The sequence below is a fragment of the Planococcus citri genome, chromosome 4 (genome assembly GCF_950023065.1).
Source record: "Planococcus citri chromosome 4, ihPlaCitr1.1, whole genome shotgun sequence".
NCBI lineage: Eukaryota > Metazoa > Arthropoda > Insecta > Hemiptera > Pseudococcidae > Planococcus > Planococcus citri.
This window is the reverse complement of record NC_088680.1, coordinates 62,026,330-62,051,555: the sequence shown is the minus strand read 5'-3', so window position 1 is coordinate 62,051,555 and position 25,226 is coordinate 62,026,330. Positions and strand designations below refer to the sequence as shown.

Genomic DNA, 25,226 nt, shown 5'->3' with positions numbered 1-25,226 from the left:
AGTTGTGCACACTGTTGAAAACTGCAAGCCTAAATTTCACTGGAACGAGTGGTCTAGGTTTGGCACCGGATGTGTCGCACAGAATTGCTGTGTCATGTTCTGGCAGCTTTCTAGGCTGAATCTTCAGCTTTGAATCGCCACTCAGCAGTTGCTCAATCTCAGCATCAGCTCGTTGTTCGCGAGCAAGTTCGCTGTAATTGATTTCAGACTCAACGCTAATTGCTTCGATGCGTGAGAGTGCATCCGCAGGGATATTGGCAGCTCCTTCAACGTATCGGATGTCTGTAGTGAACTGCCCAATGTAGTCGAGCTGTCTAGCGCATCTTGGTGGAGCTTTCTCTGAGTGCTGATCGAATGCAAACACTATGGGCTTATGATCTGTATAGATCGCAAATTCTCTGCCCTCGAGATGACACCGGAAATGGCGCACAGCTGCGTAAATTGCTAACAGCTCGCGATCGTATGTGCAGTAACGTGTCTCAGCTGGTGACAGCTTCCGCGAAAAAAATGCTAATGGTTCGAGGACTTCTTCACGTTGCTGCGACAAAACTGCTCCGATAGCTGTGTTGGATGCATCAGTTGACAGGATGATAGGTAATGAGCCATCTGGATGATGAAGCATTACAGCATCTTTCAAACATTGTTTCAGCTCTTCGAATGCGCGCTCAGCGTCCTCAGTCCATACAAGAGGTGTTTTATCATTCTTCTTGTTGGTACAAATGATAGCTTGGACGCGCCGCTGGATGTCAGCAATGTTTGGCAGACAACGTCGGTAGAAACCTAGCATGCCTATGAAACGTCTGAGGCCGGATACATCACTTGGCTTCGGATACGTCGTAATCGCCTCTACTCGGCTGGGAGAGGGGCGAATTCCAGCTGCATCAACGTCGTATCCCAGGAACTCAATGCTATTCTGCGCATACACGCATTTTCCAGCACTGAGTGTGAGGCCAACTTGAGATAGGCGCTCAAGCACTTGACGTACGTGCTCGCGATGTTCCTCCATGGAATTTGAGGCGATTAAAACGTCGTCAATATAAACGTAGGCGAATGGTAGGCCTCTCAGCAATCCGTCCATAAAACGCTGGAAAGTTTGAGCAGCATTTTTTAGGCCAAACGGCATAAATGGAAATTCAAACAATCCGAATGGCGTTATCACGGCAGTTTTTTCAATATCGCCAGGCGCCATCGGAATGTGATAATAGGCTCGCGTAATATCCAGCTTTGTGAACACTTTAGCTCCATGGAGCGTGACATTAAAATCCTGGATATTTGGAACAGGGTATTTGTCCGCGCGAGTTGCCGCATTCAGTGCTCTATAGTCACCGCACATTCGCCACCTCTCTGTGCCACGTTTGTTTGCTACATGGAGAGGGGATGCCCAAGGACTTTTTGATGGACGTGCGTCACCGGAGCGCAGCATTTCTTCAAATGCCAGCTTTGCAGCTTTGTATTTCTCCGGTGGCAGGCGACGAGCTCGAGCTGTGACAGGAGGACCTTCAGTTTCGATGAAGTGCTGAGTAGAATGTGTTACGCCGCATTCGCGCTTACGATTTGGCCGAGTCAATGCTGGAAACTCAGCTAACACCTTCGCAAACTCAGAGCTGTGATCAACGGTGCTCACTGCCGTGGTGCCAATGTCAATAGACTCAATTATACACCCTACAGACAGCAAGGTAGAACCATCAATCAGCTTTGCATGTCGCATATCAGGCAGCAGGTGGAACTCAGCTAAGAAATCAGCACCTATGATTGGTCTGTCCACATCAGCAACGATGAATGGTCAAACAAAGTCGCGTCGCAATCCGAGTGACAACCGAAGTAGGCGAGTGCCATATGTACAAATAGGTGTGCCGTTTGCCACATACAGGTTGGTACCTGACTTGTGACGACGATCCGCGTGTCTTGCTGGAATTACAGACACTTCAGCGCCGCAATCTACGAGGTACTTCGTGTTTGTACCTTTATCTCGAATAAATAAACGGCGAGATCGCATTGCCGGCGCACCATAGGCCGCATTCTGGAGCGCGGCTACTTGTTTTCCGGCGTTTTAGGCTATTGGCAACTGCCGACGCACTTTTTCGCTTTCTCAGCCCAACGATTATGGTACCAGCAGTAGTTGGCGTTTCTCGGTGTCCCAGAACGCTGCCTGGAACGTGAACGGCCATTCTCAGAATCATTTCGCGTACGTGAGCGCGATCTGTGTTGTCTATTTTCGTTGACAAGTGTATTGACAGCTTTTGTCAGTGCTGAGATTTGACCAAGTAACGAATTATGGTCAGATGCTTCGGAGCTCGATGCACTGGTCGCACCTGACGTTGCTACTGCTGCTACTGTAGGCAGACGAACGTATTGAACTGCGGCGTCAGCTGCTTGGGCCATTTTATCCGGGTCAGTAACGCATCCGGCAGCTAAAACAAGTTGAACTGGCTCAGGTAATCTGCGTTTAAACAGCTCGGACAATGTTTCGTTGGTGACGCGACCTTTCGCGAGTACACGCATCTCAGCTAGTAGAATAGATGGTTTTTTATCACCAAGTTGACAACCTTCGAGCAGGCGATTAATTTGCTCCGTATCGGAAGGCTCATACACCTCGTACACACGATCACGTAACGCGGAGAACGGATTCAGCTCTGGTGGATTGAATATTATTTCCTGCACGCTTGTGGCTATATCGTGAGGAAGGGAACCGGCGACAGCCTCGAATTTTGTCTGTTCATTCTTGAAAGTGCCCAGACCTAACCTCAGCTCAACCTGACGCCACCATAGACGAATATTTGTGCCATTAAACGGTGGTAATTCAATACGATGAACTGCATTTACAACCTGCGGCTGTGGCGGAGTAGGCTGCTCCTTGTCCGCGTCACTTTTGGAATCGCCAGGTTTGGTCATCTCAGCTTAGAATGGCCAAAAAAAAACAGCTTAAAAACGCTATATAACACTGGTACTTACGTATGTAATTGCTCAGCTAGACTGGAACAAAATACTCAGCTGACTGGAACAGATGAAACTTTTTACCATTCGAATACCTCCGAGACAAAGGACTGGAAACAGGCAAAAAATGGCCGGAAAATTGCTCGAAAACACCTCCGGAAACGTCAGAATATGCGTGAAAACGTAATAACTGCTCAAAAACGAGCTCAGAAAAATAAAAAACGTCAAGGGTCACCACTTTGGGATTTTTGTACCCATTTAAACAAGTTCCATTTTGGTAAAATAAAAGCCAACACGGACGTGAATTTATAACGTATTTTAATCACACAATAAAATGTACAACGAGCGAGAGAGATAAAAATGGAATAATGTACGTACGATACATCGAGTACTCAGCTGGTATAACTCTCAGCTAGGCGAGCGGCGCGCGCATTTGGCGCAGATAAACATGCCGCTAGGTTACGGCGCAAAACCGCAACCGAACCGCCACACCTTCATTTGTGATCCTTCCCGTTGCCATTGCGAGTCTTGGGGAGATTGCCTGAATGTATGACTTTGCTCTGGGGCAGCAACGTTTTTGGACTAATTTCAGGTCGCTGATTCGGAATCCGGTGGTAGTTTTCGTGTGCACTGCGGGTAAGTGGTGTTTTGGCAAAATTTCATTGTGCAAAACCGCCCCATAGACGTCCGATCAAACTATGGCTGTCTACCGATTACCGCATTGAGTTCCTCGACCCAAAAAACCCCCTAGGAACCCATTCACAAAACATGAACGCGAATTCGATTCCTGAAAAATTCACTTTTTTGCCGAAAAAATGAAATTTTGAATTCTATCTCAGTTTCCGCGAGAACGGAAGGTTTTCATGAGCTGCGGATTGCGGCATTGAATTCGCCGTCCCAAAATACCCCCTTGAGCACCATTCTGGCATTTGGGTTGGCAACTCTCAGGCATCCCTTCATTTGTGATCCTTCCCGTTGCCATTGCGAGTCTTGGGGAGATTGCCTGAATGTATGACTTTGCTCTGGGGCAGCAACGTTTTTGGACTAATTTCAGGTCGCTGATTCGGAATCCGGTGGTAGTTTTCGTGTGCACTGCGGGTAAGTGGTGTTTTGGCAAAATTTCATTGTGCAAAACCGCCCCATAGACGTCCGATCAAACTATGGCTGTCTACCGATTACCGCATTGAGTTCCTCGACCCAAAAAACCCCCTAGGAACCCATTCACAAAACATGAACGCGAATTCGATTCCTGAAAAATTCACTTTTTTGCCGAAAAAATGAAATTTTCAATTCTATCTCGGTTTCCGCGAGAACGGAAGGGTTTCATGAGCTGCGGATTGCGGCATTGAATTCGCCGTCCCAAAATACCCCCTTGAGCACCATTCTGGCATTTGGGTTGGCAACTCTCAGGCATCCCTTCATTTGTGATCCTTCCCGTTGCCATTGCGAGTCTTGGGGAGATTGCCTGAATGTATGACTTTGCACTCGGGCAGCAACGTTTTTGGACTAATTTCAGGTCGCTGATTCGGAATCCGGTGGTAGTTTTCGTGTGCACTGCGGGTAAGTGGTGTTTTGGCAAAATTTCATTGTGCAAAACCGCCCCATAGACGTCCGATCAAACTATGGCTGTCTACCGATTACCGCATTGAGTTCCTCGACCCAAAAAACCCCCTAGGAACCCATTCACAAAACATGAACGCGAATTCGATTCCTGAAAAATTCACTTTTTTGCCGAAAAAATGAAATTTTGAATTCTATCTCGGTTTCCGCGAGAACGGAAGGGTTTCATGAGCTGCGGATTGCGGCATTGAATTCGCCGTCCCAAAATACCCCCTTGAGCACCATTCTGGCATTTGGGTTGGCAACTCTCAGGCATCCCTTCATTTGTGATCCTTCCCGTTGCCATTGCGAGTCTTGGGGAGATTGCCTGAATGTATGACTTTGCACTCGGGCAGCAACGTTTTTGGACTAATTTCAGGTCGCTGATTCGGAATCCGGTGGTAGTTTTCGTGTGCACTGCGGGTAAGTGGTGTTTTGGCAAAATTTCATTGTGCAAAACCGCCCCATAGACGTCCGATCAAACTATGGCTGTCTACCGATTACCGCATTGAGTTCCTCGACCCAAAAAACCCCCTAGGAACCCATTCACAAAACATGAACGCGAATTCGATTCCTGAAAAATTCACTTTTTTGCCGAAAAAATGAAATTTTGAATTCTATCTCGGTTTCCGCGAGAACGGAAGGGTTTCATGAGCTGCGGATTGCGGCATTGAATTCGCCGTCCCAAAATACCCCCTTGAGCACCATTCTGGCATTTGGGTTGGCAACTCTCAGGCATCCCTTCATTTGTGATCCTTCCCGTTGCCATTGCGAGTCTTGGGGAGATTGCCTGAATGTATGACTTTGCACTCGGGCAGCAACGTTTTTGGACTAATTTCAGGTCGCTGATTCGGAATCCGGTGGTAGTTTTCGTGTGCACTGCGGGTAAGTGGTGTTTTGGCAAAATTTCATTGTGCAAAACCGCCCCATAGACATCCGATCAAACTATGGCTGTCTACCGATTACCACATTGAGTTCCTCGACCCAAAAAACCCCCTAGGAACCCATTCACAAAACATGAACGCGAATTCGATTCCTGAAAAATTCACTTTTTTGCCGAAAAAATGAAATTTTGAATTCTATCTCGGTTTCCGCGAGAACGGAAGGGTTTCATGAGCTGCGGATTGCGGCATTGAATTCGCCGTCCCAAAATACCCCCTTGAGCACCATTCTGGCATTTGGGTTGGCAACTCTCAGGCATCCCTTCTTTGGGATTTTTGTACCCATTTAAACAAGTTCCATTTTGGTAAAATAAAAGCCAACACGGACGTGAATTTATAACGTATTTTAATCACACAATAAAATGTACAACGAGCGAGAGAGATAAAAATGGAATAATGTACGTACGATACATTGAGTACTCAGCTGGTATAACTCTCAGCTAGGCGAGCGGCGCGCGCATTTGGCGCAGATAAACATGCCGCTAGGTTACGGCGCAAAACCGCAACCGAACCGCCACAGTACTCCCCCCTAAGCGAGGGACTCGTGATACAATAAATAGAAAAATACATTAAACAATAAAATAAATAAAATTTGAACATTGAAAAAACACAAAATAGTGGAAAAAATAAAAATTGTAAAAAAATTGAAAAAAAACAAGAGTATGTACAAAAATGACTAGAATGTTACACATTTAAAAATTTTCGTGAATACAATTCATCGAATATATACGCCTTTAAAACGGACTTTGCGTTTTGGACGACTTTTCTCAGCTTCAGGATTCTGAGTAGGTTCAGGTTTGACTGTATCCTCGATCTGACTCCTTGATTTGACAACGTCCGGCGCAGGTGCTAAATATGCGGGTTTTAAACGGTCAACAGACACCAAGGTTGCTCTTCCATTCACCTCGATCTCAATCGCTTTATCCTTTCGGCGAATTACACGATGCGGACCGGTGTATGGTGGAATGAGTGAAGTGCGTTGGGTTTCGACACGTAAGAAAACGTGTGTACACGTGTCTAAAGCTTTAGGCACGAAAATAGGAGTATCTCCGTGTCGTCTGAAAGCTTTTCCAACACTCTTCAACGCTGACTGCAGCTTCTTGACGAACTCTGGCGCGTTGCTCAGCTCAGGTGTGTCTTCAATAAAATCTCCTGGTAAACGGAGTTCAGCACCGAATGTAAGTTGAGCTGGAGATACCTCAAGTTCGCTGTTGATCGTTGAGTGAAGACCAAGTAGAACTGCTGGCAGAACGTCCATCCAGGCAGTAGTCTGATGCGCCATCACCGCAGCCTTGAGTGTTCTATGCCACCTTTCGACCTTTCCATTGGCCTGGGGGTGGTAGGCTGTCGTGCGTATGCGATTTGAGCCAAGAACAGAGGACATCTTCGTAAATAAGTCCGATTCGAATTGACGACCTTGATCGGTGGTGATGGTTGCCGGTACTCCAAATCTAGGTACCCACTCGCGTGCTATCGATTCTCCAACTGCCTCAGCTGTGATGTGACTCAGCGGATATGCCTCTGGCCACAGTGAAGTTCTGTCGATCACTGTGAGAAGATACTCCTTACCACGTGAGGGAGGCAAAGGGCCGACGATGTCCACATGAATATGGTTAAAACGAGGCACCTTTTCAAAATCACCAAGTGGAGAACGAGTGTGTCGCGAAACTTTGGCTTTTTGGCAGGGAACGCATTGTTTTGCCCACTGCCGGCAGTCTTTCCGTACACCAGGCCACACAAAACGCGCACTGACGAGTTTCGCTGATGCGTTGGCACCAGGATGCGCTAAGTTGTGCACACTGTTGAAAACTGCAAGCCTAAATTTCACTGGAACGAGTGGTCTAGGTTTGGCACCGGATGTGTCGCACAGAATTGCTGTGTCATGTTCTGGCAGCTTTCTAGGCTGAATCTTCAGCTTTGAATCGCCACTCAGCAGTTGCTCAATCTCAGCATCAGCTCGTTGTTCGCGAGCAAGTTCGCTGTAATTGATTTCAGACTCAACGCTAATTGCTTCGATGCGTGAGAGTGCATCCGCAGGGATATTGGCAGCTCCTTCAACGTATCGGATGTCTGTAGTGAACTGCCCAATGTAGTCGAGCTGTCTAGCGCATCTTGGTGGAGCTTTCTCTGAGTGCTGATCGAATGCAAACACTATGGGCTTATGATCTGTATAGATCGCAAATTCTCTGCCCTCGAGATGACACCGGAAATGGCGCACAGCTGCGTAAATTGCTAACAGCTCGCGATCGTATGTGCAGTAACGTGTCTCAGCTGGTGACAGCTTCCGCGAAAAAAATGCTAATGGTTCGAGGACTTCTTCACGTTGCTGCGACAAAACTGCTCCGATAGCTGTGTTGGATGCATCAGTTGACAGGATGATAGGTAATGAGCCATCTGGATGATGAAGCATTACAGCATCTTTCAAACATTGTTTCAGCTCTTCGAATGCGCGCTCAGCGTCCTCAGTCCATACAAGAGGTGTTTTATCATTCTTCTTGTTGGTACAAATGATAGCTTGGACGCGCCGCTGGATGTCAGCAATGTTTGGCAGACAACGTCGGTAGAAACCTAGCATGCCTATGAAACGTCTGAGGCCGGATACATCACTTGGCTTCGGATACGTCGTAATCGCCTCTACTCGGCTGGGAGAGGGGCGAATTCCAGCTGCATCAACGTCGTATCCCAGAAACTCAATGCTATTCTGCGCATACACGCATTTTCCAGCACTGAGTGTGAGGCCAACTTGAGATAGGCGCTCAAGCACTTGACGTACGTGCTCGCGATGTTCCTCCATGGAATTTGAGGCGATTAAAACGTCGTCAATATAAACGTAGGCGAATGGTAGGCCTCTCAGCAATCCGTCCATAAAACGCTGGAAAGTTTGAGCAGCATTTTTTAGGCCAAACGGCATAAATGGAAATTCAAACAATCCGAATGGCGTTATCACGGCAGTTTTTTCAATATCGCCAGGCGCCATCGGAATGTGATAATAGGCTCGCGTAATATCCAGCTTTGTGAACACTTTAGCTCCATGGAGCGTGACATTAAAATCCTGGATATTTGGAACAGGGTATTTGTCCGCGCGAGTTGCCGCATTCAGTGCTCTATAGTCACCGCACATTCGCCACCTCTCTGTGCCACGTTTGTTTGCTACATGGAGAGGGGATGCCCAAGGACTTTTTGATGGACGTGCGTCACCGGAGCGCAGCATTTCTTCAAATGCCAGCTTTGCAGCTTTGTATTTCTCCGGTGGCAGGCGACGAGCTCGAGCTGTGACAGGAGGACCTTCAGTTTCGATGAAGTGCTGAGTAGAATGTGTTACGCCGCATTCGCGCTTACGATTTGGCCGAGTCAATGCTGGAAACTCAGCTAACACCTTCGCAAACTCAGAGCTGTGATCAACGGTGCTCACTGCCGTGGTGCCAATGTCAATAGACTCAATTATACACCCTACAGACAGCAAGGTAGAACCATCAATCAGCTTTGCATGTCGCATATCAGGCAGCAGGTGGAACTCAGCTAAGAAATCAGCACCTATGATTGGTCTGTCCACATCAGCAACGATGAATGGCCAAACAAAGTCGCGTCGCAATCCGAGTGACAACCGAAGTAGGCGAGTGCCATATGTACAAATAGGTGTGCCGTTTGCCACATACAGGTTGGTACCTGACTTGTGACGACGATCCGCGTGTCTTGCTGGAATTACAGACACTTCAGCGCCGCAATCTACGAGGTACTTCGTGTTTGTACCTTTATCTCGAATAAATAAACGGCGAGATCGCATTGCCGGCGCACCATAGGCCGCATTCTGGAGCGCGGCTACTTGTTTTCCGGCGTTTTAGGCTATTGGCAACTGCCGACGCACTTTTTCGCTTTCTCAGCCCAACGATTATGGTACCAGCAGTAGTTGGCGTTTCTCGGTGTCCCAGAACGCTGCCTGGAACGTGAACGGCCATTCTCAGAATCATTTCGCGTACGTGAGCGCGATCTGTGTTGTCTATTTTCGTTGACAAGTGTATTGACAGCTTTTGTCAGTGCTGAGATTTGACCAAGTAACGAATTATGGTCAGATGCTTCGGAGCTCGATGCACTGGTCGCACCTGACGTTGCTACTGCTGCTACTGTAGGCAGACGAATGTATTGAACTGCGGCGTCAGCTGCTTGGGCCATTTTATCCGGGTCAGTAACGCATCCGGCAGCTAAAACAAGTTGAACTGGCTCAGGTAATCTGCGTTTAAACAGCTCGGACAATGTTTCGTTGGTGACGCGACCTTTCGCGAGTACACGCATCTCAGCTAGTAGAATAGATGGTTTTTTATCACCAAGTTGACAACCTTCGAGCAGGCGATTAATTTGCTCCGTATCGGAAGGCTCATACACCTCGTACACACGATCACGTAACGCGGAGAACGGATTCAGCTCTGGTGGATTGAATATTATTTCCTGCACGCTTGTGGCTATATCGTGAGGAAGGGAACCGGCGACAGCCTCGAATTTTGTCTGTTCATTCTTGAAAGTGCCCAGACCTAACCTCAGCTTAACCTGACGCCACCATAGACGAATATTTGTGCCATTAAACGGTGGTAATTCAATACGATGAACTGCATTTACAACCTGCGGCTGTGGCGGAGTAGGCTGCTCCTTGTCCGCGTCACTTTTGGAATCGCCAGGTTTGGTCATCTCAGCTTAGAATGGCCAAAAAAAAACAGCTTAAAAACGCTATATAACACTGGTACTTACGTATGTAATTGCTCAGCTAGACTGGAACAAAATACTCAGCTGACTGGAACAGATGAAACTTTTTACCATTCGAATACCTCCGAGACAAAGGACTGGAAACAGGCAAAAAATGGCCGGAAAATTGCTCGAAAACACCTCCGGAAACGTCAGAATATGCGTGAAAACGTAATAACTGCTCAAAAACGAGCTCAGAAAAATAAAAAACGTCAAGGGTCACCACTTTGGGATTTTTGTACCCATTTAAACAAGTTCCATTTTGGTAAAATAAAAGCCAACACGGACGTGAATTTATAACGTATTTTAATCACACAATAAAATGTACAACGAGCGAGAGAGATAAAAATGGAATAATGTACGTACGATACATCGAGTACTCAGCTGGTATAACTCTCAGCTAGGCGAGCGGCGCGCGCATTTGGCGCAGATAAACATGCCGCTAGGTTACGGCGCAAAACCGCAACCGAACCGCCACACCTTCATTTGTGATCCTTCCCGTTGCCATTGCGAGTCTTGGGGAGATTGCCTGAATGTATGACTTTGCTCTGGGGCAGCAACGTTTTTGGACTAATTTCAGGTCGCTGATTCGGAATCCGGTGGTAGTTTTCGTGTGCACTGCGGGTAAGTGGTGTTTTGGCAAAATTTCATTGTGCAAAACCGCCCCATAGACGTCCGATCAAACTATGGCTGTCTACCGATTACCACATTGAGTTCCTCGACCCAAAAAACCCCCTAGGAACCCATTCACAAAACATGAACGCGAATTCGATTCCTGAAAAATTCACTTTTTTGCCGAAAAAATGAAATTTTCAATTCTATCTCGGTTTCCGCGAGAACGGAAGGGTTTCATGAGCTGCGGATTGCGGCATTGAATTCGCCGTCCCAAAATACCCCCTTGAGCACCATTCTGGCATTTGGGTTGGCAACTCTCAGGCATCCCTTCATTTGTGATCCTTCCCGTTGCCATTGCGAGTCTTGGGGAGATTGCCTGAATGTATGACTTTGCACTCGGGCAGCAACGTTTTTGGACTAATTTCAGGTCGCTGATTCGGAATCCGGTGGTAGTTTTCGTGTGCACTGCGGGTAAGTGGTGTTTTGGCAAAATTTCATTGTGCAAAACCGCCCCATAGACGTCCGATCAAACTATGGCTGTCTACCGATTACCGCATTGAGTTCCTCGACCCAAAAAACCCCCTAGGAACCCATTCACAAAACATGAACGCGAATTCGATTCCTGAAAAATTCACTTTTTTGCCAAAAAAATGAAATTTTGAATTCTATCTCGGTTTCCGCGAGAACGGAAGGGTTTCATGAGCTGCGGATTGCGGCATTGAATTCGCCGTCCCAAAATACCCCCTTGAGCACCATTCTGGCATTTGGGTTGGCAACTCTCAGGCATCCCTTCATTTGTGATCCTTCCCGTTGCCATTGCGAGTCTTGGGGAGATTGCCTGAATGTATGACTTTGCACTCGGGCAGCAACGTTTTTGGACTAATTTCAGGTCGCTGATTCGGAATCCGGTGGTAGTTTTCGTGTGCACTGCGGGTAAGTGGTGTTTTGGCAAAATTTCATTGTGCAAAACCGCCCCATAGACGTCCGATCAAACTATGGCTGTCTACCGATTACCGCATTGAGTTCCTCGACCCAAAAAACCCCCTAGGAACCCATTCACAAAACATGAACGCGAATTCGATTCCTGAAAAATTCACTTTTTTGCCAAAAAAATGAAATTTTGAATTCTATCTCGGTTTCCGCGAGAACGGAAGGGTTTCATGAGCTGCGGATTGCGGCATTGAATTCGCCGTCCCAAAATACCCCCTTGAGCACCATTCTGGCATTTGGGTTGGCAACTCTCAGGCATCCCTTCATTTGTGATCCTTCCCGTTGCCATTGCGAGTCTTGGGGAGATTGCCTGAATGTATGACTTTGCACTCGGGCAGCAACGTTTTTGGACTAATTTCAGGTCGCTGATTCGGAATCCGGTGGTAGTTTTCGTGTGCACTGCGGGTAAGTGGTGTTTTGGCGAAATTTCATTGTGCAAAACCGCCCCATAGACGTCCGATCAAACTATGGCTGTCTACCGATTACCGCATTGAGTTCCTCGACCCAAAAAACCCCCTAGGAACCCATTCACAAAACATGAACGCGAATTCGATTCCTGAAAAATTCACTTTTTTGCCGAAAAAATGAAATTTTGAATTCTATCTCGGTTTCCGCGAGAACGGAAGGGTTTCATGAGCTGCGGATTGCGGCATTGAATTCGCCGTCCCAAAATACCCCCTTGAGCACCATTCTGGCATTTGGGTTGGCAACTCTCAGGCATCCCTTCATTTGTGATCCTTCCCGTTGCCATTGCGAGTCTTGGGGAGATTGCCTGAATGTATGACTTTGCACTCGGGCAGCAACGTTTTTGGACTAATTTCAGGTCGCTGATTCGGAATCCGGTGGTAGTTTTCGTGTGCACTGCGGGTAAGTGGTGTTTTGGCAAAATTTCATTGTGCAAAACCGCCCCATAGACATCCGATCAAACTATGGCTGTCTACCGATTACCGCATTGAGTTCCTCGACCCAAAAAACCCCCTAGGAACCCATTCACAAAACATGAACGCGAATTCGATTCCTGAAAAATTCACTTTTTTGCCGAAAAAATGAAATTTTGAATTCTATCTCGGTTTCCGCGAGAACGGAAGGGTTTCATGAGCTGCGGATTGCGGCATTGAATTCGCCGTCCCAAAATACCCCCTTGAGCACCATTCTGGCATTTGGGTTGGCAACTCTCAGGCATCCCTTCTTTGGGATTTTTGTACCCATTTAAACAAGTTCCATTTTGGTAAAATAAAAGCCAACACGGACGTGAATTTATAACGTATTTTAATCACACAATAAAATGTACAACGAGCGAGAGAGATAAAAATGGAATAATGTACGTACGATACATTGAGTACTCAGCTGGTATAACTCTCAGCTAGGCGAGCGGCGCGCGCATTTGGCGCAGATAAACATGCCGCTAGGTTACGGCGCAAAACCGCAACCGAACCGCCACAGTACTCCCCCCTAAGCGAGGGACTCGTGATACAATAAATAGAAAAATACATTAAACAATAAAATAAATAAAATTTGAACATTGAAAAAACACAAAATAGTGGAAAAAATAAAAATTGTAAAAAAATTGAAAAAAAACAAGAGTATGTACAAAAATGACTAGAATGTTACACATTTAAAAATTTTCGTGAATACAATTCATCGAATATATACGCCTTTAAAACGGACTTTGCGTTTTGGACGACTTTTCTCAGCTTCAGGATTCTGAGTAGGTTCAGGTTTGACTGTATCCTCGATCTGACTCCTTGATTTGACAACGTCCGGCGCAGGTGCTAAATATGCGGGTTTTAAACGGTCAACAGACACCAAGGTTGCTCTTCCATTCACCTCGATCTCAATCGCTTTATCCTTTCGGCGAATTACACGATGCGGACCGGTGTATGGTGGAATGAGTGAAGTGCGTTGGGTTTCGACACGTAAGAAAACGTGTGTACACGTGTCTAAAGCTTTAGGCACGAAAATAGGAGTATCTCCGTGTCGTCTGAAAGCTTTTCCAACACTCTTCAACGCTGACTGCAGCTTCTTGACGAACTCTGGCGCGTTGCTCAGCTCAGGTGTGTCTTCAATAAAATCTCCTGGTAAACGGAGTTCAGCACCGAATGTAAGTTGAGCTGGAGATACCTCAAGTTCGCTGTTGATCGTTGAGCGAAGACCAAGTAGAACTGCTGGCAGAACGTCCATCCAGGCAGTAGTCTGATGCGCCATCACCGCAGCCTTGAGTGTTCTATGCCACCTTTCGACCTTTCCATTGGCCTGGGGGTGGTAGGCTGTCGTGCGTATGCGATTTGAGCCAAGAACAGAGGACATCTTCGTAAATAAGTCCGATTCGAATTGACGACCTTGATCGGTGGTGATGGTTGCCGGTACTCCAAATCTAGGTACCCACTCGCGTGCTATCGATTCTCCAACTGCCTCAGCTGTGATGTGACTCAGCGGATATGCCTCTGGCCACAGTGAAGTTCTGTCGATCACTGTGAGAAGATACTCCTTACCACGTGAGGGAGGCAAAGGGCCGACGATGTCCACATGAATATGGTTAAAACGAGGCACCTTTTCAAAATCACCAAGTGGAGAACGAGTGTGTCGCGAAACTTTGGCTTTTTGGCAGGGAACGCATTGTTTTGCCCACTGCCGGCAGTCTTTCCGTACACCAGGCCACACAAAACGCGCACTGACGAGTTTCGCTGATGCGTTGGCACCAGGATGCGCTAAGTTGTGCACACTGTTGAAAACTGCAAGCCTAAATTTCACTGGAACGAGTGGTCTAGGTTTGGCACCGGATGTGTCGCACAGAATTGCTGTGTCATGTTCTGGCAGCTTTCTAGGCTGAATCTTCAGCTTTGAATCGCCACTCAGCAGTTGCTCAATCTCAGCATCAGCTCGTTGTTCGCGAGCAAGTTCGCTGTAATTGATTTCAGACTCAACGCTAATTGCTTCGATGCGTGAGAGTGCATCCGCAGGGATATTGGCAGCTCCTTCAACGTATCGGATGTCTGTAGTGAACTGCCCAATGTAGTCGAGCTGTCTAGCGCATCTTGGTGGAGCTTTCTCTGAGTGCTGATCGAATGCAAACACTATGGGCTTATGATCTGTATAGATCGCAAATTCTCTGCCCTCGAGATGACACCGGAAATGGCGCACAGCTGCGTAAATTGCTAACAGCTCGCGATCGTATGTGCAGTAACGTGTCTCAGCTGGTGACAGCTTCCGCGAAAAAAATGCTAATGGTTCGAGGACTTCTTCACGTTGCTGCGACAAAACTGCTCCGATAGCTGTGTTGGATGCATCAGTTGACAGGATGATAGGTAATGAGCCATCTGGATGATGAAGCATTACAGCATCTTTCAAACATTGTTTCAGCTCTTCGAATGCGCGCTCAGCGTCCTCAGTCCATACAAGAGGTGTTTTATCATTCTTCTTGTTGGTACAAATGATAGCTTGGACGCGCCGCTGGATGTCAGCAATGTTTGGCAGACAACGTCGGTAGAAACCTAGCATGCCTATGAAACGTCTGAGGCCGGATACATCACTTGGCTTCGGATACATCGTAATCGCCTCTACTCGGCTGGGAGAGGGGCGAATTCCAGCTGCATCAACGTCGTATCCCAGAAACTCAATGCTATTCTGCGCATACACGCATTTTCCAGCACTGAGTGTGAGGCCAACTTGAGATAGGCGCTCAAGCACTTGACGTACGTGCTCGCGATGTTCCTCCATGGAATTTGAGGCGATTAAAACGTCGTCAATATAAACGTAGGCGAATGGTAGGCCTCTCAGCAATCCGTCCATAAAACGCTGGAAAGTTTGAGCAGCATTTTTTAGGCCAAACGGCATAAATGGAAATTCAAACAATCCGAATGGCGTTATCACGGCAGTTTTTTCAATATCGCCAGGCGCCATCGGAATGTGATAATAGGCTCGCGTAATATCCAGCTTTGTGAACACTTTAGCTCCATGGAGCGTGACATTAAAATCCTGGATATTTGGAACAGGGTATTTGTCCGCGCGAGTTGCCGCATTCAGTGCTCTATAGTCACCGCACATTCGCCACCTCTCTGTGCCACGTTTGTTTGCTACATGGAGAGGGGATGCCCAAGGACTTTTTGATGGACGTGCGTCACCGGAGCGCAGCATTTCTTCAAATGCCAGCTTTGCAGCTTTGTATTTCTCCGGTGGCAGGCGACGAGCTCGAGCTGTGACAGGAGGACCTTCAGTTTCGATGAAGTGCTGAGTAGAATGTGTTACGCCGCATTCGCGCTTACGATTTGGCCGAGTCAATGCTGGAAACTCAGCTAACACCTTCGCAAACTCAGAGCTGTGATCAACGGTGCTCACTGCCGTGGTGCCAATGTCAATAGACTCAATTATACACCCTACAGACAGCAAGGTAGAACCATCAATCAGCTTTGCATGTCGCATATCAGGCAGCAGGTGGAACTCAGCTAAGAAATCAGCACCTATGATTGGTCTGTCCACATCAGCAACGATGAATGGCCAAACAAAGTCGCGTCGCAATCCGAGTGACAACCGAAGTAGGCGAGTGCCATATGTACAAATAGGTGTGCCGTTTGCCACATACAGGTTGGTACCTGACTTGTGACGACGATCCGCGTGTCTTGCTGGAATTACAGACACTTCAGCGCCGCAATCTACGAGGTACTTCGTGTTTGTACCTTTATCTCGAATAAATAAACGGCGAGATCGCATTGCCGGCGCACCATAGGCCGCATTCTGGAGCGCGGCTACTTGTTTTCCGGCGTTTTAGGCTATTGGCAACTGCCGACGCACTTTTTCGCTTTCTCAGCCCAACGATTATGGTACCAGCAGTAGTTGGCGTTTCTCGGTGTCCCAGAACGCTGCCTGGAACGTGAACGGCCATTCTCAGAATCATTTCGCGTACGTGAGCGCGATCTGTGTTGTCTATTTTCGTTGACAAGTGTATTGACAGCTTTTGTCAGTGCTGAGATTTGACCAAGTAACGAATTATGGTCAGATGCTTCGGAGCTCGATGCACTGGTCGCACCTGACGTTGCTACTGCTGCTACTGTAGGCAGACGAACGTATTGAACTGCGGCGTCAGCTGCTTGGGCCATTTTATCCGGGTCAGTAACGCATCCGGCAGCTAAAACAAGTTGAACTGGCTCAGGTAATCTGCGTTTAAACAGCTCGGACAATGTTTCGTTGGTGACGCGACCTTTCGCGAGTACACGCATCTCAGCTAGTAGAATAGATGGTTTTTTATCACCAAGTTGACAACCTTCGAGCAGGCGATTAATTTGCTCCGTATCGGAAGGCTCATACACCTCGTACACACGATCACGTAACGCGGAGAACGGATTCAGCTCTGGTGGATTGAATATTATTTCCTGCACGCTTGTGGCTATATCGTGAGGAAGGGAACCGGCGACAGCCTCGAATTTTGTCTGTTCATTCTTGAAAGTGCCCAGACCTAACCTCAGCTTAACCTGACGCCACCATAGACGAATATTTGTGCCATTAAACGGTGGTAATTCAATACGATGAACTGCATTTACAACCTGCGGCTGTGGCGGAGTAGGCTGCTCCTTGTCCGCGTCACTTTTGGAATCGCCAGGTTTGGTCATCTCAGCTTAGAATGGCCAAAAAAAACAGCTTAAAAACGCTATATAACACTGGTACTTACGTATGTAATTGCTCAGCTAGACTGGAACAAAATACTCAGCTGACTGGAACAGATGAAACTTTTTACCATTCGAATACCTCCGAGACAAAGGACTGGAAACAGGCAAAAAATGGCCGGAAAATTGCTCGAAAACACCTCCGGAAACGTCAGAATATGCGTGAAAACGTAATAACTGCTCAAAAACGAGCTCAGAAAAATAAAAAACGTCAAGGGTCACCACTTTGGGATTTTTGTACCCATTTAAACAAGTTCCATTTTGGTAAAATAAAAGCCAACACGGACGTGAATTTATAACGTATTTTAATCACACAATAAAATGTACAACGAGCGAGAGAGATAAAAATGGAATAATGTACGTACGATACATCGAGTACTCAGCTGGTATAACTCTCAGCTAGGCGAGCGGCGCGCGCATTTGGCGCAGATAAACATGCCGCTAGGTTACGGCGCAAAACCGCAACCGAACCGCCACACCTTCATTTGTGATCCTTCCCGTTGCCATTGCGAGTCTTGGGGAGATTGCCTGAATGTATGACTTTGCTCTGGGGCAGCAACGTTTTTGGACTAATTTCAGGTCGCTGATTCGGAATCCGGTGGTAGTTTTCGTGTGCACTGCGGGTAAGTGGTGTTTTGGCAAAATTTCATTGTGCAAAACCGCCCCATAGACATCCGATCAAACTATGGCTGTCTACCGATTACCGCATTGAGTTCCTCGACCCAAAAAACCCCCTAGGAACCCATTCACAAAACATGAACGCGAATTCGATTCCTGAAAAATTCACTTTTTTGCCGAAAAAATGAAATTTTGAATTCTATCTCAGTTTCCGCGAGAACGGAAGGTTTTCATGAGCTGCGGATTGCGGCATTGAATTCGCCGTCCCAAAATACCCCCTTGAGCACCATTCTGGCATTTGGGTTGGCAACTCTCAGGCATCCCTTCATTTGTGATCCTTCCCGTTGCCATTGCGAGTCTTGGGGAGATTGCCTGAATGTATGACTTTGCTCTGGGGCAGCAACGTTTTTGGACTAATTTCAGGTCGCTGATTCGGAATCCGGTGGTAGTTTTCGTGTGCACTGCGGGTAAGTGGTGTTTTGGCAAAATTTCATTGTGCAAAACCGCCCCATAGACGTCCGATCAAACTATGGCTGTCTACCGATTACCGCATTGAGTTCCTCGACCCAAAAAACCCCCTAGGAACCCATTCACAAAACATGAACGCGAATTCGATTCCTGAAAAATTCACTTTTTTGCCGAAAAAATGAAATTTTCAATTCTATCTCGGTTTCCGCGAGAACGGAAGGGTTTCATGAGCTGCGGATTGCGGCATTGAATTCGCCGTCCCAAAATACCCCCTTGAGCACCATTCTGGCATTTGGGTTGGCAACTCTCAGGCATCCCTTCATTTGTGATCCTTCCCGTTGCCATTGCGAGTCTTGGGGAGATTGCCTGAATGTATGACTTTGCACTCGGGCAGCAACGTTTTTGGACTAATTTCAGGTCGCTGATTCGGAATCCGGTGGTAGTTTTCGTGTGCACTGCGGGTAAGTGGTGTTTTGGCAAAATTTCATTGTGCAAAACCGCCCCATAGACGTCCGATCAAACTATGGCTGTCTACCGATTACCGCATTGAGTTCCTCGACCCAAAAAACCCCCTAGGAACCCATTCACAAAACATGAACGCGAATTCGATTCCTGAAAAATTCACTTTTTTGCCAAAAAAATGAAATTTTGAATTCTATCTCGGTTTCCGCGAGAACGGAAGGGTTTCATGAGCTGCGGATTGCGGCATTGAATTCGCCGTCCCAAAATACCCCCTTGAGCACCATTCTGGCATTTGGGTTGGCAACTCTCAGGCATCCCTTCATTTGTGATCCTTCCCGTTGCCATTGCGAGTCTTGGGGAGATTGCCTGAATGTATGACTTTGCACTCGGGCAGCAACGTTTTTGGACTAATTTCAGGTCGCTGATTCGGAATCCGGTGGTAGTTTTCGTGTGCACTGCGGGTAAGTGGTGTTTTGGCAAAATTTCATTGTGCAAAACCGCCCCATAGACGTCCGATCAAACTATAGCTGTCTACCGATTACCGCATTGAGTTCCTCGACCCAAAAAACCCCCTAGGAACCCGTTCACAAAACATGAACGCAAATTCGATTCCTGAAAAATTCACTTTTTTGCCGAAAAAATGAAATTTTCAATTCTATCTCGGTTTCCGCGAGAACGGAAGGGTTTCATGAGCTGCGGATTGCGGCATTGAATTCGCCGTCCCAAAATACCCCCTTGAGCACCATTCTGGCATTTGGGTTGGCAACTCTCAGGCATCCCTTCATTTGTGATCCTTCCCGTTGCCATTGTGAGTCTTGGGGAGATTGCCTGAATGTATGACTTTGCTCTGGGGCAGCAACGTTTTTGGACTAATTTCAGGTCGCTGATTCGGAATCCGGTGGTAGTTTTCGTGTGCACTGCGGGTAAGTGGTGTTTTGGCAAAATTTCATTGTGCAAAACCGCCCCATAGACGTCCGATCAAACTATGGCTGTCTACCGATTACCGCATTGAGTTCCTCGATCCAAAAAACCCCCTAGGAACCCATTCACAAAACATGAACGCGAATTCGATTCCTGAAAAATTCACTTTTTTGCCGAAAAAATGAAATTTTGAATTCTATCTCGGTTTCCGCGAGAACGGAAGGGTTTCATGAGCTGCGGATTGCGGCATTGAATTCGCCGTCCCAAAATACCCCCTTGAGCACCATTCTGGCATTTGGGTTGGCAACTCTCAGGCATCCCTTCATTTGTGATCCTTCCCGTTGCCATTGCGAGTCTTGGGGAGATTGCCTGAATGTATGACTTTGCACTCGGGCAGCAACGTTTTTGGACTAATTTCAGGTCGCTGATTCGGAATCCGGTGGTAGTTTTCGTGTGCACTGCGGGTAAGTGGTGTTTTGGCAAAATTTCATTGTGCAAAACCGCCCCATAGACGTCCGATCAAACTATGGCTGTCTACCGATTACCGCATTGAGTTCCTCGACCCAAAAAACCCCCTAGGAACCCATTCACAAAACATGAACGCGAATTCGATTCCTGAAAAATTCACTTTTTTGCCGAAAAAATGAAATTTTGAATTCTATCTCGGTTTCCGCGAGAACGGAAGGTTTTCATGAGCTGCGGATTGCGGCATTGAATTCGCCGTCCCAAAATACCCCCTTGAGCACCATTCTGGCATTTGGGTTGGCAACTCTCAGGCATCCCTTCATTTGTGATCCTTCCCATTGCCATTGCGAGTCTTGGGGAGATTGCCTGAATGTATGACTTTGCACTCAGGCAGCAACGTTTTTGGACTAATTTCAGGTCGCTGATTCGGAATCCGGTGGTAGTTTTCGTGTGCACTGCGGGTAAGTGGTGTTTTGGCGAAATTTCATTGTGCAAAACCGCCCCATAGACGTCCGATCAAACTATGGCTGTCTACCGATTACCGCATTGAGTTCCTCGACCCAAAAAACCCCCTAGGAACCCATTCACAAAACATGAACGCGAATTCGATTCCTGAAAAATTCACTTTTTTGCCGAAAAAATGAAATTTTGAATTCTATCTCGGTTTCCGCGAGAACGGAAGGGTTTCATGAGCTGCGGATTGCGGCATTGAATTCGCCGTCCCAAAATACCCCCTTGAGCACCATTCTGGCATTTGGGTTGGCAACTCTCAGGCATCCCTTCATTTGTGATCCTTCCCGTTGCCATTGCGAGTCTTGGGGAGATTGCCTGAATGTATGACTTTGCACTCGGGCAGCAACGTTTTTGGACTAATTTCAGGTCGCTGATTCGGAATCCGGTGGTAGTTTTCGTGTGCACTGCGGGTAAGTGGTGTTTTGGCAAAATTTCATTGTGCAAAACCGCCCCATAGACATCCGATCAAACTATGGCTGTCTACCGATTACCGCATTGAGTTCCTCGACCCAAAAAACCCCCTAGGAACCCATTCACAAAACATGAACGCGAATTCGATTCCTGAAAAATTCACTTTTTTGCCGAAAAAATGAAATTTTGAATTCTATCTCGGTTTCCGCGAGAACGGAAGGGTTTCATGAGCTGCGGATTGCGGCATTGAATTCGCCGTCCCAAAATACCCCCTTGAGCACCATTCTGGCATTTGGGTTGGCAACTCTCAGGCATCCCTTCTTTGGGATTTTTGTACCCATTTAAACAAGTTCCATTTTGGTAAAATAAAAGCCAACACGGACGTGAATTTATAACGTATTTTAATCACACAATAAAATGTACAACGAGCGAGAGAGATAAAAATGGAATAATGTACGTACGATACATTGAGTACTCAGCTGGTATAACTCTCAGCTAGGCGAGCGGCGCGCGCATTTGGCGCAGATAAACATGCCGCTAGGTTACGGCGCAAAACCGCAACCGAACCGCCACAGTACTCCCCCCTAAGCGAGGGACTCGTGATACAATAAATAGAAAAATACATTAAACAATAAAATAAATAAAATTTGAACATTGAAAAAACACAAAATAGTGGAAAAAATAAAAATTGTAAAAAAATTGAAAAAAAACAAGAGTATGTACAAAAATGACTAGAATGTTACACATTTAAAAATTTTCGTGAATACAATTCATCGAATATATACGCCTTTAAAACGGACTTTGCGTTTTGGACGACTTTTCTCAGCTTCAGGATTCTGAGTAGGTTCAGGTTTGACTGTATCCTCGATCTGACTCCTTGATTTGACAACGTCCGGCGCAGGTGCTAAATATGCGGGTTTTAAACGGTCAACAGACACCAAGGTTGCTCTTCCATTCACCTCGATCTCAATCGCTTTATCCTTTCGGCGAATTACACGATGCGGACCGGTGTATGGTGGAATGAGTGAAGTGCGTTGGGTTTCGACACGTAAGAAAACGTGTGTACACGTGTCTAAAGCTTTAGGCACGAAAATAGGAGTATCTCCGTGTCGTCTGAAAGCTTTTCCAACACTCTTCAACGCTGACTGCAGCTTCTTGACGAACTCTGGCGCGTTGCTCAGCTCAGGTGTGTCTTCAATAAAATCTCCTGGTAAACGGAGTTCAGCACCGAATGTAAGTTGAGCTGGAGATACCTCAAGTTCGCTGTTGATCGTTGAGCGAAGACCAAGTAGAACTGCTGGCAGAACGTCCATCCAGGCAGTAGTCTGATGCGCCATCACCGCAGCCTTGAGTGTTCTATGCCACCTTTCGACCTTTCCATTGGCCTGGGGGTGGTAGGCTGTCGTGCGTATGCGATTTGAGCCAAGAACAGAGGACATCTTCGTAAATAAGTCCGATTCGAATTGACGACCTTGATCGGTGGTGATGGTTGCCGGTACTCCAAATCTAGGTACCCACTCGCGTGCTATCGATTCTCCAACTGCCTCAGCTGTGATGTGACTCAGCGGATATGCCTCTGGCCACAGTGAAGTTCTGTCGATCACTGTGAGAAGATACTCCTTACCACGTGAGGGAGGCAAAGGGCCGACGATGTCCACATGAATATGGTTAAAACGAGGCACCTTTTCAAAATCACCAAGTGGAGAACGAGTGTGTCGCGAAACTTTGGCTTTTTGGCAGGGAACGCATTGTTTTGCCCACTGCCGGCAGTCTTTCCGTACACCAGGCCACACAAAACGCGCACTGACGAGTTTCGCTGATGCGTTGGCACCAGGATGCGCTAAGTTGTGCACACTGTTGAAAACTGCAAGCCTAAATTTCACTGGAACGAGTGGTCTAGGTTTGGCACCGGATGTGTCGCACAGAATTGCTGTGTCATGTTCTGGCAGCTTTCTAGGCTGAATCTTCAGCTTTGAATCGCCACTCAGCAGTTGCTCAATCTCAGCATCAGCTCGTTGTTCGCGAGCAAGTTCGCTGTAATTGATTTCAGACTCAACGCTAATTGCTTCGATGCGTGAGAGTGCATCCGCAGGGATATTGGCAGCTCCTTCAACGTATCGGATGTCTGTAGTGAACTGCCCAATGTAGTCGAGCTGTCTAGCGCATCTTGGTGGAGCTTTCTCTGAGTGCTGATCGAATGCAAACACTATGGGCTTATGATCTGTATAGATCGCAAATTCTCTGCCCTCGAGATGACACCGGAAATGGCGCACAGCTGCGTAAATTGCTAACAGCTCGCGATCGTATGTGCAGTAACGTGTCTCAGCTGGTGACAGCTTCCGCGAAAAAAATGCTAATGGTTCGAGGACTTCTTCACGTTGCTGCGACAAAACTGCTCCGATAGCTGTGTTGGATGCATCAGTTGACAGGATGATAGGTAATGAGCCATCTGGATGATGAAGCATTACAGCATCTTTCAAACATTGTTTCAGCTCTTCGAATGCGCGCTCAGCGTCCTCAGTCCATACAAGAGGTGTTTTATCATTCTTCTTGTTGGTACAAATGATAGCTTGGACGCGCCGCTGGATGTCAGCAATGTTTGGCAGACAACGTCGGTAGAAACCTAGCATGCCTATGAAACGTCTGAGGCCGGATACATCACTTGGCTTCGGATACGTCGTAATCGCCTCTACTCGGCTGGGAGAGGGGCGAATTCCAGCTGCATCAACGTCGTATCCCAGAAACTCAATGCTATTCTGCGCATACACGCATTTTCCAGCACTGAGTGTGAGGCCAACTTGAGATAGGCGCTCAAGCACTTGACGTACGTGCTCGCGATGTTCCTCCATGGAATTTGAGGCGATTAAAACGTCGTCAATATAAACGTAGGCGAATGGTAGGCCTCTCAGCAATCCGTCCATAAAACGCTGGAAAGTTTGAGCAGCATTTTTTAGGCCAAACGGCATAAATGGAAATTCAAACAATCCGAATGGCGTTATCACGGCAGTTTTTTCAATATCGCCAGGCGCCATCGGAATGTGATAATAGGCTCGCGTAATATCCAGCTTTGTGAACACTTTAGCTCCATGGAGCGTGACATTAAAATCCTGGATATTTGGAACAGGGTATTTGTCCGCGCGAGTTGCCGCATTCAGTGCTCTATAGTCACCGCACATTCGCCACCTCTCTGTGCCACGTTTGTTTGCTACATGGAGAGGGGATGCCCAAGGACTTTTTGATGGACGTGCGTCACCGGAGCGCAGCATTTCTTCAAATGCCAGCTTTGCAGCTTTGTATTTCTCCGGTGGCAGGCGACGAGCTCGAGCTGTGACAGGAGGACCTTCAGTTTCGATGAAGTGCTGAGTAGAATGTGTTACGCCGCATTCGCGCTTACGATTTGGCCGAGTCAATGCTGGAAACTCAGCTAACACCTTCGCAAACTCAGAGCTGTGATCAACGGTGCTCACTGCCGTGGTGCCAATGTCAATAGACTCAATTATACACCCTACAGACAGCAAGGTAGAACCATCAATCAGCTTTGCATGTCGCATATCAGGCAGCAGGTGGAACTCAGCTAAGAAATCAGCACCTATGATTGGTCTGTCCACATCAGCAACGATGAATGGCCAAACAAAGTCGCGTCGCAATCCGAGTGACAACCGAAGTAGGCGAGTGCCATATGTACAAATAGGTGTGCCGTTTGCCACATACAGGTTGGTACCTGACTTGTGACGACGATCCGCGTGTCTTGCTGGAATTACAGACACTTCAGCGCCGCAATCTACGAGGTACTTCGTGTTTGTACCTTTATCTCGAATAAATAAACGGCGAGATCGCATTGCCGGCGCACCATAGGCCGCATTCTGGAGCGCGGCTACTTGTTTTCCGGCGTTTTAGG

At 47.2% G+C, this 25,226-nt stretch overlaps 3 protein-coding genes across 3 annotated transcripts; all 3 read right to left on the bottom strand.

The window, feature by feature from the left end:
* Positions 1–2,055: 2,055 nt before the first annotated feature.
* On the bottom strand, positions 2,056–2,892 carry LOC135845223 (uncharacterized). Its single transcript, XM_065363688.1, has one exon. The coding sequence runs from the start codon at positions 2,890–2,892 to the stop codon at positions 2,056–2,058; it is 837 nt and encodes a 278-aa protein (XP_065219760.1).
* Positions 2,893–9,317: 6,425 nt separating this feature from the next.
* Positions 9,318–10,154, bottom strand: LOC135845222 (uncharacterized). The gene has a single exon (XM_065363687.1). It carries the CDS (start codon positions 10,152–10,154, stop codon positions 9,318–9,320), a length of 837 nt encoding a protein of 278 aa, XP_065219759.1.
* Positions 10,155–16,579: 6,425 nt separating this feature from the next.
* LOC135845221 (uncharacterized) lies at positions 16,580–17,416 on the bottom strand. The gene has a single exon (XM_065363686.1). The coding sequence runs from the start codon at positions 17,414–17,416 to the stop codon at positions 16,580–16,582; it is 837 nt and encodes a 278-aa protein (XP_065219758.1).
* Between the last annotated feature and the right edge of the window lie 7,810 nt (positions 17,417–25,226).